The 21,171-nt window shown below is 39.4% G+C and overlaps 1 protein-coding gene across 1 annotated transcript; it reads left to right on the top strand.

Moving 5' to 3' along the window:
* The first annotated feature begins 3,394 nt into the window (after window positions 1-3,394).
* LOC114583213 (vomeronasal type-2 receptor 26-like) lies at window positions 3,395-18,338 on the top strand. The gene is made up of 7 exons (XM_028704552.2): window positions 3,395-3,612; window positions 5,918-6,209; window positions 7,569-7,961; window positions 9,603-9,830; window positions 10,231-10,357; window positions 12,504-13,401; window positions 18,248-18,338. The coding sequence occupies exons 1-7, from the start codon at window positions 3,395-3,397 to the stop codon at window positions 18,336-18,338; spliced, it is 2,247 nt and encodes a 748-aa protein (XP_028560385.2).
* Window positions 18,339-21,171: the final 2,833 nt, after the last annotated feature.

Below are 21,171 nucleotides of genomic sequence, written 5' to 3'. Positions count from 1 at the left end.
GCACACAAACTCCTAATTTCCCATGAGACTTTGATGCAGCCACTCCCTTATTTTAACACCTTGCAGGCTTTCATTCATGATCTGTGGGCTGCATTTGGAGCATAAACACCTGCCCCACTCACCTCACAGAGTGTTTGTTGTGGGGGAGGAAGGAAAGGAGAATGTTAGCCACTTTGAGACTCCTTAGGGTAGTGATAAAGCAGTATATCAAATCCAAACTCCTTGTTGGCTCATTAACTCAGGATTGTCTGGGCCAGTGTCCAAAGGCTGTTGAAAACTCGATAAGGGGCAATAAACTGAATCATGGGAAGACAGGTGTTCTATGTATAGCTGGTTACTTTATCCAGAAGACAGGCCCACTGCTTGTCCTGGATTAATTTGGACTCCATCTAAAGGAGCAGGTTCATATCTTGGGAATACTCTTTGATATGTCTTAATCATGAGAGGGACAAATGACCTTGCTGGCTAGGAATGGCTTGTACCAGCTTCACTTGATACACCATCTATGGCTGTATATGGATTGGAATCACTTAGCTAGAGTACACAATGCATCATAGCAGCATCTCCAGAGTTCTTAGAAATTGCCTAATGTAAATATCAGTTTTCCATTGATATATAAAATATCAATTTAATTAACAATCTTAGTGAATAGTTCATCTTGTATCCAGTTGATTTCAAGTAAGTTGTGGAAATTCCTTCCGACGGGGGTGTTTCTATTATCGCAAAGGGATGGGTGACAGCACAAAAGGGTCACATTGAAAACTTTGAGTTATTGTGGCATGAAAAGTAGCAAAAATATCTCAGTTTGTATGTTTAAAAAACTGGGGCAGAGCTTACAAAAAGATACAGAAGCAACTTTTCTTTCTATACATTATGTTGGCAATAACATTTTTTTTAAAAAAATAATTTTTATTAATTTTAACATATAAATTATAATACACACCACAAAACTTCACCACTTATACAATCTTTTTTGGACTTCCATCAGCACCTCTGATGATCCACCGTTTTTATCACTTCTTATGCATTTCTTAAATTCATATTGCCTTCAATTATCTTAACTAACCATCCTCCCCTTTATTCATTTTTGCAATAGTTCCAATCATTCACCTCACAAAACTTATTGCAAACCTACAAACGTAATTTGATCATCACAATTACTTTTCAAATAGTCTATAAATTTAGACTAGTCTTCTGTGAATCTCTGGTTCCGCAGATTTCAAATCCTTCATGTTAGTTTGTGTAGTTCTGCATAGTCCATTATTTTCATCCTCCATTCTTCTTTCGTCGGTAATTCTTCTTGCTTCCATTTTTGTGCCAATAATATTCTTGCTGCCGTCGTTGCATATAAAAACAGCTTACAGTCTTTTCTATTTATGTTGCGTCTTACAATGCCCAGTAAAAATGCTTCTGGTTTCTTTTTAGAAATGTATATTTCGACATTTTTTTCATCTCATTATATATCATTTCCCAGAAGCTTTTCACCTTCTTACATTCCCACCACATGTGATAAAATGTTCTTTCTTTTTCTTTACATTTCCAACATTTATTACTACCTTTATACATTTTAGCTAATTTAACGGTGTAATATACCATCTATACATCATTTCCATCACATTTTCTTTTAAGGCATTGCATGCAGTAAACTTTAAACCTTCTTTCCATAGTTTTCCCCAATCACTCAGCTGTATATTATACCCAAAATCTTTAGCCCAATGAATCATAACCAACTTTACCTCCTCATCCTTCAAATGCCATTCAAGCAGCAATTTATACATTTTAGACAAAATTTTACAATTATTACTTAGTATCTCTGCTTTAAACTTTGATTTATTTTCATCAAATCCTTTTTCTTTAAAATCCTGTTTAAACATTTCATTGACCTGATGGTAATGCAAATCATTCACATATTCTTTCATTTACTCATATGGTTTCATCTTCCATTTACTTCCTTCTTTTTGTATTAATTTCCCATAAGTTATCCATTTCCCACACATATTGATCTTTTTAACACTCATTGCTTCTAATGGAGATAACCAATGCGGTGTTTTACATTCCAATAGGTTTTTATACCTATCCCATATTTCTATTAAAGATCTTCGAAATATGTGGCTTCCAAATCCTTTATGGACTTTTGTTTTATTATACCATGAATATGCGTGCCAACCAAATCTATTGTCATAACCTTCCAAATCTAACAGATCTGTATTTTCTAATAACATCCATTCCTTTAGCCAACAGAGGCAAGATGCTTCATAATACAATTTCAGATCTGGCAGAGCGAAGCCTCCTCTTTCTTTAACATCTGTTAACAACTTATACTGTATTCTTGGGTTCTTTCCCTGCCAGATATATCTTGAAATTGTTTTTTGCCATTCGTTAAAAATTGTTGCCCCTTTAATTATTGGAATTGTCTGAAACAAAAATAACATCTTTGGTAGCACATTCATTTTAATAGCTGAAATACTTCCCCAAAATGTCAGTTTCATCCTTCCCCATATTTCTAAGTCTCTTTTAATACCACTCCACACCGGTGTATAATTATTTTGGAATAGATCAATATTTTTTGAAGTTAACCAAATTCCCAAATATTTAACACTTTTAACAGCTTCTATACCAGTTTGTTGCTGCAACACTTCCACCAGGTCCTGTTTCATATTTTTAACTATCATTTTAGTTTTCTTTTTATTCAGTTTAAAACCTGCCACTTGCCCAAACTGTTCTATCTCCTCTAATACTTCTTTCACACTTGGAGTTGGCTCTTCTATTGTTAGTACCACGTCATCGGCAGGCAATAAGATTTTTTCAGGAAGATCAACACTTTCAAGAAAAAAGTTGCTTTTTGCTCTACTTGTGGTACACAGTTCTCTACAGTGTCAGTCACTCAATCTTCTTATTACAGTCAATTATAACTATTCAGTATTTCCTTCACAGCCTTTTGGCTAAGATCATGCAAAACATCCAATTTGTTTCATGTTGTAGGTCATTCCAATCACAATAGTCTCTTGCCATCTAACTGTGCAAAACAGATATATTTCCATTCCAATGTGACAAACATGTTTTCTTCAGCAATTCCCAGAGGAAATCCCCACATCTGAACAGGTGATTTCCCGATTCATTAATTCTGAAAAGCACTAATTTTAGTGCTCATCCAGCCCACTATGGAATTTGAAAGGCCATGAACAAAATAAATAGCCAAGGCACGGAGCATATTATGAATATGTCCGCCACCATTTAGAGACAGAGGGGCTGGGGACCAAGAAAAACCATCTGTTGTGATCTCTGATTCTTTGCGTGATTGACCCTGAAGCTCAGGGCTGTGAACAGAGTGAACTGTCATTAAGGCAAGAAGTTTTAAGTCATTAAGGCAAGAAGATTTACCATTCCATAGAGGATGGTAGTTTTAGTGGTCTTGCTGCTGGCTCTGTTTCCTCACATGGCACAGGAGGCCCACACCATTAAATGCAGAGTTCATTATCTACACCACCCACTTCACAAGTATCATCAGCCAGGAGATTTCATCATTGGTGGCATTTCTTCTCTCGGAGCCTTTATTTTCAGTTCGGCAAGTTTCATGGAAGAACCCCCACCTGAATTGTCAGAAGAGTTTGCGTAAGAATTTGTATGATGTCTGTTTTTATTTCCATTTTGTAGTTCCATTGAGTTAAAAGGGATATCTCTGAGTAGACATGAGAAAGGATTCTGTTAATCTTCACACAGGCTGCAGTAGCAGTTAAAATAGAATCTCCACAGGAAATGCAAGATGGGTTGTTGTTTTTAAAATGCATTTGTTTATTTAACTATACCATCTTTGTCCTCTTCCTTTTGATTCTTTCTCTCACTTTTTGCTCTGTTATCCCAAGTTCCTCTTTGTTTTTTACTCATCTTGTGTCGCCTTTCTATTTCCATTCTGACAACTCTCATTTTTTGTTTCAGCAGTTATCATAGGCACTCCTGAGAGCAGTTTCCCTAACAGCTACAATTTTCAGAGTTCTTTGAAAAGAGGGATTAACTATGAAATTTCTCTCGCTACCCTTAACAAACAGCAGCTTCCAGGATTCTTTGTGGAAGCCATGACTCTTTAAAGTGCTATCATAGCACTATAAATGTATGGTTTAATATGGCCTATGAAAGACTGGTCATCACATGGTTTGAAGGCTGAGCGAGGGTTTGAAACTGGTTCTTACCCTAGTTCTAGTCTAATGCCCTAACCACTGTACTATATTGATTTCTGTTCCTTGCGATTGAGGCTTCCAAGCAAAAATATGTAGCTCCCTTACTTATATCAAGTCAAGGAATTTGCTCCCATAACCCAGTAATAATCTTCTTCTGTGGACCCAGCAGAAGGTTGTGCTGCCTGATATTTATGTTGCTTAAGATATGAAGTAGAACTCTTGTGACTTATGATTGGTACCATCATCATTTTCACACAGCTATCCTGCTTCTTTTATCTTCCTTCTACATCTCTGTTTCAGTTAAAGGTCATTTCAACATGCCTGGTGATAAATGATGTAGTGCAGTAAGTGTAGTAAGAATGCACTGCATTAAATGTATAGTTTAAATAGTATGACTAGATTAAAGGTATAAAATAGCTCCTTTATTCTCTCCATTTTGACAAACATTCTTTAAAAGGAATCTCATTGAGAAAGTACAGCATATGGTTTGTTCTCAAGTTGGCATTGTGTACTATTTTTTTCTTGAAGTCACCTTAAGCTAAAGACTCCCTCAGAAGACATAATATCTAAACGAGATAACTGTAAAAAAATTCAAAGCATCATGGCCATTAAGCAAAAAGGAGAAGGGAAAGAAAATGCAGTAAAGTGGGTTTTTTTAGAGACAGGCAGCTTATTTCTTTGGAAATGTCTGTGGGATTGTAGTCTCAAAGTTTTATATCTACATACAAGGGAGAAAACCTCAAGGAACTCTTCCTTCTACATCACTCAATTAAAGGTTTCTTTCAAGATGATTGGTGGAAAGTGCTGTACTGTAGTAAAAGAATGTACAGTGGACGCTCAGGTTGCGAACGTGATCCATGCGGGATGCACGTTCGCATGGGTTGCGATTTGGCACTTCTGTGCATACACAAAGCACAATTTAGCACTTCTGCACATGCACGACCGCCGGAAGCCGGAAGTAACCCGTTCTGGTACTTCCAGGTTTCAGTGGGTGCGTAACCCGAAAAAACGCAACCTCAAGCAGCTGTAACCCGAGGTATGACTGTACTGAATTTAATGTCTCACTGTTTGAATGAAATAGCTCATTTTTTCTGTTCATTTTGACAATGTTTAAAAAGGAATCTCACTGGGAAAGTATAGCATATGATGTGTTCTGAAGTTGGCGTAATTTAGTAATATCATTATTTCTTTTTCTTTCTCATGGAAAAAGTCCATGACGAGTTTCCAATCTTTAACAAATATTAACAATGACTTTTCTCTGATGAAACATGCTAGCTTTACCAGGCATTCTTCCCTTGTTGGTAATGGTGGGTCCTTCAATCTTTCTACATATAAAAGTCTTGCAATGATAATCATATATTGTAATAGAAGTCCTTTTCTAACTATGTATTGATAAGTTCCAACAGCAAAAGTTCTCGTTTCAATTCAAAATCAATCTTCAAAATTCTCTATATCAATGTATATATTTGGGTCCAATATCTTTTGCCTTTTCTACATTTCTACCAAGCATGCTAAAATATCTCTCCCCTCAGCTCATTTGGAAGGAATAGCGAGATATGAATTTCATTAGGGAATTTTTTAATGTTTGATGTTTTATTGTGTTTTGAATATCCTGTTGGAAGCTACTCAAAGTGGCTGGGGAGGCCCAGCCATATGGACGAGGTATAAGAAATTTATTAATATTATTACTAATAATCATTGAAATTGTGTAATTGTGATCAAGAATGCAATTGTTGTTCCAGCGTGGTGCCAACGGGTTACCAGCATATCCTGGCCTTGGCATTTGCAGTCAAAGAGATCAATGAAAACCCTCACATCTTACCAAATCTCACCTTGGGCTTCCACATCTATGACAGCTATGTCAATGCAATTAAGACATATCATGCCACAATGCTACTTTCATCTACACTGGAGAAATTTCTCCCCAACTATATATGTGATACACAGAATAATCTGACAGCTGTCATTGGGGGTCTCGACTCCCAGATCTCCCTTCATGTTGCAACTATCTTAGATATTTATAAGATTCCACAGGTAGGACACCTATGCCTGCTTCTGAGAGGAGTATGAAAATTTAATAGTGCTTTCATATTTTTTGTTTTTTCTAGCTTGTATTATGCTGTTTGGAAACAGGAATGGGTGCATTGGAAAAATCAGATCAATTATTCTTTTTCTTTCTTTCCTTTGCATGTTTTATGCAGACTGAAAGCAGTTCATTAACAAATAAAAAAGTAAATGAACCTATAACTGGAACATAGTTTTCATAGAACTAAAACTGAGCAATATATTTTTCACATGGACACCCCACTTACTGTTTCTAATGCTCCTTGTTGTTGATTCTTTTTAGTTTCTGTATTGTTCATGGAAAGCATTATTAATTAATAGGGCACTATTTAAAACATTTCGGGGCGCATTCATGCCAACCATGAACTGACAATCTGTATGCATAGGCTGGGGACCTGCTTTATAAAGCAGAGCCTGGCTTCCATTGAAGCAACACCATAAAGTTTAAAAGCTAATTAAGATGGTTTTATCAGAGGAGGAATTGGAAGCACTGCCCATCAGGCAATTAACAATGCTGTGATAAGCTTTAAAGAAAAATTGAGTGGTGACTGATGCAGATTGAGATCCTTGTGTGAATGGAGGTAGTGCCCTTATCCCTTTGCTCTCCACTTCAGTATTGATCAGAATAAACTACCCTGGATCTGCAATTTCATCATTAGTCACACAGGTAGTACAGTTGAGAAATAAGGTTTGCTGCTTTGAAGAATGCATTATTTATATGGATGCCCAAATGCAAATACCAAGTGCATTTGACTTTGCATAAAACTGCTATATTAATGGAGGGTGTTTCTCTCTCTCTCTCTCTCTCTCTCTCTCTCTCTCTCTCTCTCTCTCTCTCTCTCCAAACAATTATCTCTTTAGCTCATATATGGCCCCACTCCAGTGATGAATGCTAAAATCCCAGGACTACCTTTTTACCAGATGGCTCCCCCAGAAAGCCACCAGTTTGCAGGGATGCTTTCTTTGCTTCTGCATTTCAGGTGGAGGTGGATTGGGGTCGCTGTGGTTGACAATGACAATGGAGAAAGATTTATACAAAAGGTGCTCCCACTTTTTTCAAACAGAGGTATTTGTTTTGCCTTTCTGGAAAGAATCCCCAAGTTTAGTTTTCTGAAAGAAGGATACACCCTGATGCAACAAGGGGCTAAAATACATGATATAGTGATGGGTAGCAAAGCCAATGTTGTGGTGGCCTATGGAGAAGCTTCGACCACTATATTTTTGAGATGGCTTCCATATCTATCAATGCTTGGGAGCACAAAAACAAATATAAAAGGTAAAGTATGGATATCAACTGCCCAAGTGGAGTTTATTTCTGTGGCCTTTCAGCGGGATTGGGATGCAACTATATTCAATGGTGCCATAACCTTCAGAATTCACTCCAATGATCTACCAGGATTTCATCAATACGTTGAGGGCAGAAACCCCTTCAATGCAGAAGGTGATGATTTCATCTGGGATTTCTGGCAAAATGCGTTTGGCTGTGTATTTCCCCATCGCATTCTGGACGAAGTGGTGGGGGATATCTGCACAGGAATGGAGAATTTAGAGAACCTTCCTGCATCTCTCTTTGAAATGACAGTGCAAGGTCAAAGCTACAGTATCTACAATGCTGTCTTTGCCATGGCCCATGCTTTACATAGCATGTCCTTAGCAATACACAAACACTCACAAATGGTGAGCAGAGGGAGACAGAAGCTTCAGAAGCAGCAGTTTTGGCAGGTAAGGGGCAAGAAATCCATATGTTGCATGGAATATATACTAGGTGTTCAATTTCCCTAACTACTAACCATTTTGTCCCCCTCCCTGTTCTCCCTGGCACCTAGAAAGGACAGATTACCCATCATGCAAGCTACCATCCTGCTTTCATCACTGTCTGAAAACTGAATTTTAATAATACTTTCCAGAGATATATTTACATAATTCTGTTACAGTATGGAAAACACAGAAACTTGATTTGGGAATCTTTCAAGTTTAGCACACTACTCCTTGTTGTTTATGAACAGTGTATATGCCAGCAATTCAGCTGATTTTTGGAGCATCCCTGTTTGCAATATCTGGGTTGTAAAGGGTGATTGTATCTTCCTTCAGTCTTGTACTTCATAACTGTCCAAGTTTGCTTGATGGGACAGTACACTTTCCACATTGTACTCTACATACATACATTGTCCATGCTCAGACGCAGAGAAAGACATTTATTTTCTACTTTATGTACCTATTGACACACCCATCCATTTCTTTTCTCACTCTCGCTGTTAACCCCAATTCTCAATTATGATCTCATTCACTAAAATATGATGCTGGGAGGAATTAACACTTCCCTCTCCACCTGAAGCTTGTCAAACAAATAGGATTCCCTCCTCGACCCCATACATACATAAACACAAACACACACACACACACACACACACACACACCCCTTAGCCAACAACTTAGCAGGGCTAATGGGGACTGGAGTATAGGGAACACTGCAGGCCATATGTGAAATGGGATCCTCCTTAATGAGGGTCCTGGTTGCGCGGGCCCCTAAGGCACCTTCGCTGGGAGAGTTGTTGCCGAGTGTGGCCCAAGCCTTAACCATTGGGCCCCAGGGTCATGGGAGGCTGTTTGGGCCAATCTGGGTTGTTGGCATGATTCCTGGGGCTTATAAAAGCGGCAGCACAGTGTAACTGGGGGAACATGCATCACACTGCCGAACACCCGCCCTCCCTCCCTAATTTTAGGTGCTGCTGCTTTCGCCTTGCTTTGGATTGGGTTGCCTGCTTTGGATCAGGGGCCGGGTAGGAATTTTTTCCATTTGACAGATTGGATGTAGCCACTTCGTTTTCGCCTACCCCCTTAGCAATCGTCACAACTTTGTAAGGTTTGGCGGTTAGGCATTGGTTTATTGAAGCAGCCATCACCTGCCCCACCATGAATAAGGGTATTCCAGTAAAGGAATCTGGGGGTCCTGGATCTCATCTGCTTGAGGGGCTAGGGCCATGCCAGGACCACAGGAACCCCGGGGTGAGCTTTGGTTGGTCTTCATTGGTGTTGCTCCCTCGTTTGGTGTTTACCCTTTCAGACTTCCAGACAGAGAGGCAGGAGTCAGTTATAGTCTGTTGCCAATGCCTAAGCCAACACTGCTCACTTTTCTGTAATCAATAAAGTTGTGGCCTAAATTTTGCCCAATAACATAAACTAAAATTACGACTCATTGTGAAGTTATTTTCAGGGGAAGGGCTTGGGGGCCTCAAAGCGCAACCGCAAAAAGGCTACATGTATGTTGCAGGCAGTGGGGCTACACTCTTTACACTTGATCTCTCTTTGAAACATTCAGATCCACCCTTGTCTAAATGCTTGCCTTCTCTCTTTTCATTCTAGCTTCATCATTTTCTGAGAGGTGTCTCATTTAACAACAGTGCTGGAGACACAGTGTCCTTCAATCAGAACGGGGAGGTAATATCTACCTTGGATGTTATCAACTGGGTTATTTCCTCCAACCAGTCCTTTCATAGGGTAAAAATTGGGAGGATGGATCCTGAGGCTCCTCCAGACCAAGCCTTCACCCTTCATGAAAATGCCATAACATGGCATGGATGGTTTAACCAGGTGGAGTCACATTCTTAGCTAATTCAAAAGAGATTCATTTTTCAATGAGCAATTGTTCTATGCTTTGATGTCTAAGATAATGTTCACTGGAGAATCAGAAAACTTACAAAATACTCTTTTTTTAGTGGATGTAAATTCATATATTTGTCCAGGATCAAATTGTGCACACTTTCCATCCCAAAGGGGTGTAATATTGTGCAATCTGGTAAATTATGTATAATATTTCCTATGTATTCATTGTTTTAATACAGACGATGATGAATGACTCTCTGCAGAGCTGATCCACGGCTTAGTGAATTGCTGTGACACTTCAGCAACATAGGGAAGGTCTCCAGAACCTGACTGATTCCAAATGCATTATTCTCATGAATATCATGTTTCTCCTTCATTTACTGATTAGGTCCGGCCTCTTTCTGTCTGTACTGAGAGTTGTCATGCAGGATCAAGGAAGAAAGTGAAGGAAGGAGAACCATTTTGCTGCTATGATTGCATCCCATGCCCAGAGGGAAAGATTTCAAACCAGGAAGGTAAGAGAAATACACAGAAATTTGGATCCAGATGCAGTACTTCCATTGAGTTTCCCTTAAAAGGAATGGGACAAATTAAGTTATGACTAATTGGTCCACTTGCTTTCAAGGGGACCAACTGTTACTCTCTTAGGTTACTTCCAAGCAATCTCTTTATTAAGCCTTAATCCTGATTTGTGTGCTCAGTGTTTACATGCCATTTGTTAGAGAAAAAACAGAACCAGCTGTTTATTGTGTACTCATTCTGATTAGTTTGTGCAAATATTAGAAAAGGTTTCATCAAGCAAATGTACCATATTTTTCTGTGTATAAGACAAGGGTTTTTGCTTTTAAAAAATAATAATAAATTGGGGGTCATCTTGTACACGGAACATGGGCATCCTGGAGGATTTGTTAAACTCTTTAAGCATATGACCAGGATTTTTGCTTGGGTGGGCTGAGGCGGTCCCTCCTGCTGCCATCCCCCTCTGGGCTGCATGCTAGTGACTGGCTCGCCTCCTGAAGCCCCTGCTGGCTCGACCACCGGAACAAGAGCAGCTGCCACCGCCACCACTGAAAGCTGCCTCAGCTACCTCTCCTTGCCCTTCTTTCCTTTTTTTCCGCTTCCCCTCTCAAACTACCGCCCTGCCCCATGCCCGCTCCCCACCTTCCTCAGCTCAGTTTGCTCGAAGGCATAGCCCAGCACAGAGTGAGTGCTGCCTTCCCCTAGCTCTTCTTTGGTATCCTGCTTGGGAGCCTCCTTCCCTTCACTTCCCCTGGAGGCGATTGCCCAAAAAAAGATAAACACAGATGATTCAGATTTTCACTTCTATTTTGGGGTTGTTTTTTTCTTAATTTTGGGTTCAAAAGATAAGGGTAGTCTTATACATGGGGGCATCTTATACATGGAAAAATATGGTAATCTCAAACTTTCCAGTGTACTTCCTAATCACTTTCCATGTTTTAAAATGTCTGTGCTTTTTGAGGTGAGGTATTCTTGTGCAAGAGCTCCAAATCCATTTTAATGGCAGAACTTGAATTTGCACATAAGTGATTGAGTCCCACACCCAAATAATCTTAGTCTTGATGCACCCTATACATCCAGTAACCATGCATATTTAGTCTGTACCTCATCATTTCCTTTGAGATCTCTCCAACTTAATTATGTAACCAGCTACCATTGCTTTTTCACAAACATGGGATAAATTTAGCCTGCCTTTCTTATCATACCTGGCTTAGCACATGACAGCATGTCATCTTAGGGAATGAAACTTAATTTTTTCAGTAAAAACAAGTTTTTGGGTGTCAGGAATTCAAATCTGCTACAGTGGAACCTCTGTTTTAGAGAGTCTCGGGAGCTGAGCGTTTCGGAAGCCGAATGCCAGAAACCCGGAATAAATTGCTTCCATTTTCGAACGTGCCTCAAAATTCAAACAGCTTGCATGTTTTTCAATTTTCTCAATGGATTTTGCAGACTACCCATTGCTCCTCAGTTTTCGAACATTTCAGAAGTCAAACGGTCTCCTGGAGCAGATTACATTCAAAAACCAGGGTTCCACTGCATTGTCTTGGTGACTGAACAATAATTAGCTGGCTAAGTCTACATTTGATTAAAAAGCATATATTTCGGAAAATCAAAGAATTTTAATTTTACCTTCTGAATATGTCAAGTACAGTGGTACCTCGGGTTACATACGCTTCAGGTTACATATGCTTCAGGTTACAGACTCCGCTAACCCAGAAATAGTACCTCGGGTTAAGAACTTTGCTTCAGGATGAGAACAGAAATCATGCAGCAGCAGCGCAGCGGCAGCAGGAGGCCCCATTAGCTAAAGTGGTGCTTCAGGTTAAGATCAGTTTCAGGTTAAGAACGGACCTCTGGAACGAATTAAGTACTTAACCTGAGGTACCACTGTAATGCTAAATAATAATAATAAAATTAAATAAGTTCTGTATATAATATTGATATATAATATAACTGCAAGTACCTGAAAGTCATTTTTAATGAATTTATGTATTTCTTAAAATGATTTTAATTTGGAAATATAAACGTGACCAAAATATCTCTTGAATTACCAAGTCATGTTACAGCTTTTGAGCATCCCTCAATGTTGATGTGATGGATGGAATGTGTATCAACTGGGGACTGTACCTTTCTTTTTTCCAGATATGAGTGACTGTGATAAATGCTCAGAGAAAGACTATCCAAGCAAGAACCGAGATGCATGTATTCCCAAGGATATAAGCTTCTTGTCTTATGAAGAACCTTTGGGCATCAGTTTAGTCTGCTTTTCGCTTTCATTTTCTCTGATCACAGCTCTGGTGCTGGGTACATTTGTGAAGCACCATGACACTCCCATAGTCATTGCAAACAACAGGAACCTCACCTACACTCTCCTCATTTCTCTCCTGCTCTGCTTCCTTTGTGCACTGCTCTTCCTGGGCCAGCCAGAGAAGGTGACATGTCTCCTCCGACAAACCACTTTTGGCATCATCTTCTCAGTGGCTGTTTCTTGTGTATTGGCAAAAACCATCACTGTGGTTCTGGCTTTCATGGCCACCAAACCTGGATCGAGGATGAGGAGATGGGTGGGGAAGGGATTGGCCAACACCATTGTCCTTTGCTGCTCCTTTGTCCAGGCAGGAATTTCTATTGTGTGGCTAGCAACCTTTCCCCCATTTCCAGATGTAGACAGTTACTCAGTGGCTAAAGAAATTATACTAGAATGCAATGAGGGGTCTGTGATGATGTTTTATGTTGTTCTGAGCTATATGGGCTTCCTGGCAATTATTAGTTTCATTGTCGCTTTCCTGGCCAGGAAATTACCTGACAGTTTCAATGAAGCCAAGTTCATCAGTTTCAGCATGTTGGTCTTTTGCAGTGTTTGGCTATCCTTTATTCCATCCTACCTGAGCACCAAGGGAAAATACATGGTTGCTGTGGAGATCTTCTCTATCTTAGCCTCTGGTGCTGGACTGCTGGGTTGCATCTTTTCCCCTAAATGTTATATTATTGTGTTCAGGCCTCAGCTGAACAACAGGGAGCAGCTTATGAGGAAGAAAAACTAAAGAAAGAAAGAAAGAAAGAAAGAAAGAAAGAAAGAAAGAAAGAAAGAAAGAAAATATGCCCTTTGCTCATCAAAACGGAGTGTATGTGTGTATGTTTCTTTCTGTATATGCAGTAGAATATTTGTACATACATATTAAGCCTTCTACACATTTCACTGTTGTGCAATTCTCCCTGGCTGGAAAAAAAATCACTTGGAATCTACAAAAGCACAGAAAAGCTCCTTCCTTAAAAACTACAGTTGCATTATTCAAATCTAGATGGAAGCAACTAATCTTTCGCTGGGTGGAGTGCGGAAAGGAATGGCAGGCATCAGAGCTTTGTGCAATAGGGATTTCAAAGAGCCCCATGTTGCCCTTGGGCAGTACATGCCTTTTTCCGTTGGGGAACATGTTAATACCAAATGGCCAAAATAAGCAGGACTGGAGCTGGTGAAAGATGAGGATAATCATGCTGGTTGCAAGGTTTTAGAAACTGTAGTTAACAGTTATGAATTAGTATTAAGTGTGATCTCTGCCAGTGGTTTTACTCAGGATTTTTACTATCAATAATAATTATTTTTATTTATTTATTTTCATTATTTATATTATTTATACTCTGGGGAACAAAGCATACTCTGAAGCCATGGCTTGCTATTGCTCATGGCTTGCTATTTGCTCATGTGGTTTGATTTTGCCTGTGAATTCAGAACTCAGATCATTGATGGTTGCTTCCTAGCCTGATGATACCTACAAAGTCACAAAAGAATAAGACATGAACAGCTAGGAAGAATGAAAAAAACAAATGTCAGAAAAACAAGCTTGGATGTGGGGGGCACGTCCAGACTTGTGTTCTGCACATTTAGTATGAAAAGTCACAGAAATGAAGCACAAAGCTGTTTTGACATGAGTATGTTGTTGGCCTGTGGCACAGAGGCAAAAGAAAAGAAATGTTTGATTTGATGCTGAAATCATTGGGGTCACTGCCACCTTAGCATAAATCTCCAACTATTATCTGCTTATCTGCTTGATTCTAACCCTTTGGTTGCACTTTATACAGTTTGCAAAGGATGTTCTCTTTTACTTACTGAATCCTTTATGCTTTCTATATATTAAACATATTATACAATGATGTGTTTGTTATTTGAATTTTTATTCCCCATTTGTCTCTCCCCTATGCCCAATAATTTGGCTTCTGTTAATTAGGTTTAGTTTTCACCAGTTATTCTTCAGCTGGACTGTATATAACCAAATTGAATTAAGATAAACCTGAACTAGAAAGGTTTTTCTGAAAAAGAAAATGCCCCCAAGTGCTTCAGAGGTCCCTGTGTCAGTTTGAGATGTTTGGCAAGAACCCACTTCTGCTCAGCTGCCTCATTCCATTTCTTAATTCAGGATCTGTAGGGTGGGGGGGGGCGGGGTTGCACACAAACTCTTAATTTCGGATGGCTCAATGCTTGTCCTGGGTTAATTTGCACTCCATCTAAAGGAGCAGGATCATAGCTTGGCAATACTCTTGGATATGTCTTAATCATGAGAGGGACAAATGACCTTGCTGGCTAGGAATGGCTTGTACCAGCTTCACTTGATACACCATCTATGGCTGTATATGGATTGGAATCACTTAGCTACAGTATACAATGCATCATAGCAGCATCTCCTGAGTTCTTAGAAATTGCCTAATGTAAATATCAGTTTTCCATTGATGTATAAAATATCAATTTAACAATCTTAGTGAATAGTTAATCTTGCATCCAGCCGATTTAAAGTAAGTTGTGGAGATTCCTTCCCATGGGGGTGTTTCTATCATTGCAAAGGGATGGGTGACAGCACAAAGGGGTCACATTGAGAAACTTTGAGTTATTGTGGCATGAAAAGTTTGTATGTTTAAAAAACTGGGGCAATGCTTACAAAAAGATACTGAAGCAACTTTTCTTTCTATACATTATGTTGGCAATAACATTTTTTCAGGAAGAACAACCCTAGATCAAAAAGTTGCTTTTTGCTCTAATGGTGGTACACAATTATCTCCAGTGTCAGTCCCTCAATCTTCTTATTACAGTCAATGATAAGTATGCAGTATTTCCTTCACAGCCTTTTAGCTAAGATCATGCAAAACATCCAATTTGTTTCATGTTGTAGGTCATTCCAATCACAATGGTCTCTTGCCATCTAACTGTGCAAAACAGATATATTTCCATTCCAATGTGACAAACATGTTTTCTTCAGCAATTCCCAGAGGAAATCCCCACATCTGAACAGGCAATTTCCTGATTCATTCTGAAAAGCACCAATTTTGGTGCTCATCTAGCCCACTGTGGAATTTCAGTTGCCATGAACAAAACAAATAGCAAAGACACTGAAGAATATTACAAATATGTCTGCCACCATTTAAAGACAGAGGGGCTGGGGACCAAGAACAACCATCTGTTGTGATCTCTGATTCTTTGCACTATTGACCCTGAAGCTCAGGGCTGTGAACAGAGTGAACTGTCATTAAGGCAAGAAGTTCTCATCACAGAGACTCTCATGATTGTACTACAGCAAACAACGGAGGAATCTGTGTTTAGATTGAAGATTTACCATTCCATAGAGGATGGTAGTTTTAGTGGTCTTGCTGCTGGCTCTGTTTCCTCACATGGCACAGGAGGCCCACACCGTTAAATGCAGGGTTCAGTATCTACACCACCCACTTCACAAGTATCATCAGCCAGGAGATTTCATCATTGGTGGCATAGCTTCTCACGGTGCCTTTATTTTCAGTTCAGCAAGTTTCTCTGAAGAACCCCCACCTGCATTGTCAGAAGAGCTTGCGTAAGAACTTGTATTGTGTCTGTTTTTATTTCCATTTTGTAGTTCCATTGAGTTAAAAGGGATATCTCTGAGTAGACATGAGCAAGGATTGTGTTAATCTTCACGCAGGCTGCAGTAGCAGTTAAAATAGAATCTCCACAGGAAATGCAAGATGTGTTGTTGTTTTTAAAATGCATTTGTTTATTTAACTACACCATCTTTGTCCTCTTCCTTTTGATTCTTTCTCTCACTTTTTGCTCTGTTATCCTTTGTTCCTATTTGTTTTTTACTCATCTTGTGTCCCCCTTTCTATTTCCATTCTGACAACTCTCATTTTGTGTTTCAGCAGTTTTCATAGACACTCCTGAGAACAGTTTCCCTAACAACTACAATTTTCAAAGTTCGTTGAAAAGAGAGATTTACTATGAAATTTCTCTCACTACCCTTAACAAACAGCAGCTTCCAGGATTCTTTCTGGAAGCCAAGACTCTTTAAAGTGCTATCATAGCACTATGAATGTATGGTTTTAATATGGCCTATGAAAGAAGGGTCATCACATGGTTTTAAGGTTGAGCAAGGATTTGAAACTGGCCCTTCTCTTTCTAGACCCATGCCCTAATCACTGTACCATATTGAACTTTCCTCCTCGATAATGAAGCTTCCAAACAAACATATGTAGCTCCCTTACTTATATCAAGTCAGGAAATTTGTCCCGTAAACCAGTAATAATCTAATACAGTGGTACCTCGGGTTAAGTACTTAATTTGTTCCGGAGATCCGTTCTTAACCTGAAACTGTTCTTAACCTGAAGCACCACTATAGCTAATGGGGCCTCCTGCTGCCGCTGTGCCGCTGGAGCACGATTTCTGTTCTCATCCTGAAGCAAAGTTCTTAACCCGAAGTACTATTTCTGGGTTAGCGGAGTGTGTAACCTGAAGCGTATGTAACCTGAAGCGTATGTAACCTGAAGCGTATGTAACCCGAGGTACCACTGTACTGTGGACCCAGCAGACGGTTATGCTGCCTGATATTTATGTTGCTTAAGCTATGAAGTAGAACTCTTGTGACTTATGATTGCTACCATCCTACTTTCACACAGCTGTCCTTCTTCTTTTATCTTCCTTCTACATCTCTGTTTCAGTTTAAGGTCATTTCAACATGCCTGGTGATGAATGCTGTAGTGTAGTAAGTGTAGTAAGAATGTACGGGATTAAATGTATAGTTGAAATAGTATGACTAAAGGTATGAAATAGCTCCTTTATTCTGTTCATTTTGACAAACTTTTTTTAAAGGAATCTCACTGAGAAAAGTACAGCATATGGTATTCTGAAGTTGGCATTGTGTACTTTTTTTCTTGAAGCCGACTTAAGCTAAGGACTGCCTCAGAACACATAATATCTAAACGAGATAACTGTAATAAAATTCAAAGCATCATGGCCATTAAGCAAAAAGCAGAAGGGAAAGAAAATGCACTATAGCAGATTTTCTGGAGAGAGCAGCTTATTCCCTCGTAACAGTCCGTGGGATTGTAGTCTTACAGTTTTATATCCACATACAAGGGAGAAAACCTCAATAAACTCAGGGAGATCAATGAACTCTTCCTTCTAAATCTCTCAATTAAAGATCTTTTCAAGGTGCTTGGTGGTAAGCGTTGTACTGTAGTAAAATAATGTGCTTGGTTAAATGTATCATTGTTTGAATAAAATAGCTCTTTTATTCTGTTCATTTTGACAAAGTTTCTTTAAAAAGGAATCTCACTGGCAAAGTATAGCATATGGTGTGTTCTGAAGTTGGCGTAATTTAGTAATATCATTATTTCTTTTTCTTTTTCATGCAAAAAGTCCATGACGGGTTTCCAGTCTTTGACAAATATTAACAATGACTTTTCTCTGATGAAACATGTTAGTTTTACCAGGCATTCTTCCATTGTTGGTAATGATGGGTCCTTCAATCTTTCTACATATAAATTCTTGCAACGATAATCATATATTGTAATAAAATTCAATAGTCCTTTTCTAACTGTATATCCTTAAGTTCCAGCAGGAGAAGTTCTAGTTTCAATTGAAAATCAATCTTCAAAATTCTCTGTATCAAAGTATATATTTCTGATAAGAAATATATATTCCCTCCTCTGGGCTCATTTGGGAGGAAAAATGAGATATGAATTTCATTAGGGAAGTTTTTAATGTTAGGTGTTTTGCGTGTCGAGGTCCCCAAGACACCCCCCCAAGAAAAACACAATCGACACTTAATTTTTGTTTAAGGTTTTTGGCATAATTTTGGCCACAACTTTATTCAAATACAGCAATGTAAGTGGTTGCTTAGGCATTGGTAGCACTAACTGCCCCCGCACGGGGACAGCTCTGACATTCACACCCCTCGCGAAGTCACCTGGGGAGAGAGACGGGACTGGGAACCATGCCTCACCTCTCCCCAGCATGCTCCCAGGGGCTTGCGTGGCCCTAGCCCCTTGCCAGGGGGTTTCGGACAAAAGCATGGGGGAGCCCCTGGGTTCCTTTAACGGTAAAACCCTTCAGCAGCAGCAGCATTTTGGAGGGGCAGGCACAGCCGAATCCATACCCCTCCACCAGCAGCAGCATTTTGGAGGGGCAGGCACAGCCGAATCCATACCCCCCAGCAACCAATTCCAGACCAATGCCTAACCGCAAACCTTACAAGTTGTGATGATTTGCTACGCGGTAGGCGAAAACCAAGTGGCACACACTAATCAGCCAAATGGTAAAATTCCTACCGGGCCCCTGCCCCAAAGCAGACGACCCCATGACAGGCAATAGCAAGGTCAAGCAAACAGCATAATATTAGTGACTGGGAGTGGCCGCAGAGACCACATAACACCGGTCTTGAAAGACCTACATTGGCTCCCAGTACGTTTCCAAGCACAATTCAAAGTGTTGGTGTTGACCTTTAAAGCCCTAAACGGCCTCGGTCCAGTATATCTGAAGGAGCATCTCCACCCCCATCGTTCTACCCAGACACTGAGGTCCAGCACCGAGGGCCTTCTGGCAGTTCCCTCACTGCGAGAAGCCAAGTTACAGGGAACCAGGCAGAGGGCCTTCTCGGTAGTGGCGCCTTCCCTGTGGAACACCCTCCCACCAGATGTCAAAGAGAACAACAACTACCAGGCTTTTAGAAGACATCTGGAGGCAGCCCTGTTTCGGGAAGCTTTTAATGTTTGATGTATTATAGTATTTTAATATTCTTTTGGAAGCCGCCCAGAGTGGCTGGGGAAGGCCAGCCAGATGGGCGGGGTACAAATAATAAATTATTATTATTATTATTATTATTATTATTATTATTATTATTATTATGGAAGGGAGGGCGGGTGATCCGAAGCATGCAGCGAAAGAGGACGTCCGTTGCTGCATGCCTTGTATTTAACAAATAGGGCTGTCAATCACTAATTGGCAACATCTAAATTTCCCCAGTAACAGCCCGCCCCTGCTTACAGGATGGCCAAACCATTTCCCTAGTAACAGTGAGGTGTCTTGTCAGCCCCGCCCGCAACCTGTGCTCTCCATGAGGGAGAACACACTTTATTGTGTTTTTAATATCTTGTTGGAAGCTGCCCAGAGTGACTGGGGAGTCCCAGTCAGACGGACCGGGTATAAGATATATATATATATGAATGAAACTGTGGAATATTTTCTCATCAAAAATGCAATTGTTGTTCCAGCGTGGTGCCTAAGGCTTACCAGCACATCCTGGCCTTGGCATTTGCAGTCAAGGAGATCAATGAAAACCCTCACATCTTACCAAATCTCACCTTGGGCTTCCACATCTATGACAGCTATGTCAATGCAATTAAGACATATCATGCCACAATGCTACTTTCATCTACACTGGAGAAATTTCTCCCCAACTATATATGTGATACACAGAATAATCTGACAGCTGTCATTGGGGGTCTCGACTCCCAGACCTCCCTTCATGTCGCAACTATCTTGGATATTTATAAGATTCCACAGGTAGGACACCTATGCCTGCTTCTGATAGGAGTATGAAAATTTAATAGTGCTTTCATATTTTTTGTATTTTCTAGCTTGTATTATGCTGTTTGGAAACAGGAATGGGTGCATTGGAAAAAATCAGATCAATTATTCTTTTTCTTTCTTTCCTTTGCATGTTTTATGCAGACTGAAAGCAGTTCATTAACAAATGAAAAAGTTAATGAACCTATAACTGGAACATGATTTACATAGATTAGAAATAAATTGAGCAATATATTTCCACATGGACATCACAGTAACTGTTTCCAATGCTCCAAGTTGTTGATTCTTTTTACTTTCTATATTGTTGATGGAAAGCATTGTTCAATAATTAATAGGGGACCATGTGAAAACTTCTTTTTTAAAAAATATTTTTTAATGATTTTTCCATGTATACTTCTAACAGTATATCTATAACAATTTTTCATATTTCCACCCTCCTCCCCTGGACTTCCCTCATACTCCCGTTTAGTTTTATTTCCATATTCATCCTGCGTATTCCCCAAAATTTTCCCAATACATATAGTCTCATTTTTTGTAGTATACAGTTGTGATTGTTTACTCAAACCCTGCCAATGAGTCGATTTCTTTATGTTGCCTCTTCATATATGTTGTAAATGGTTCCCATTCTCTTTTAAAGTCTTTGTTGTCCTTTTCATGTAATTTTTCTGTTAGTTTTGCCAGTTCTGCATATTTCATAAGTTTTCCTTGCCATTGTTCGTTGGTATTTCTTCTGTTTTCCAAGTTTGTGCTAATATAATTCTTTCCGCTGTTGTTGCATACATAAATAATTTCCAATTTTCTTTTTTTACATCTTGGTCTAAAATTCCTAGGAGGAATGCTTCTGGTTTCTTAACAAATGTCTTTTTAAACATTTTTTTCAATTCATTATATATCATTTCCCAATATTTTCTAATCTTTTTGCATTCCCACCACATAGGATAGAGTGTACCATATTTTTCTTTATGTTTCCAACAAGTTTTTGATCCC

Source organism: Podarcis muralis, chromosome 13 (genome assembly GCF_964188315.1).
Source record: "Podarcis muralis chromosome 13, rPodMur119.hap1.1, whole genome shotgun sequence".
Classification (NCBI taxonomy): domain Eukaryota; kingdom Metazoa; phylum Chordata; class Lepidosauria; order Squamata; family Lacertidae; genus Podarcis; species Podarcis muralis.
The sequence above is the reverse complement of the archived record's forward strand: the minus strand, read 5'-3'. Positions and strand labels throughout refer to the sequence as shown.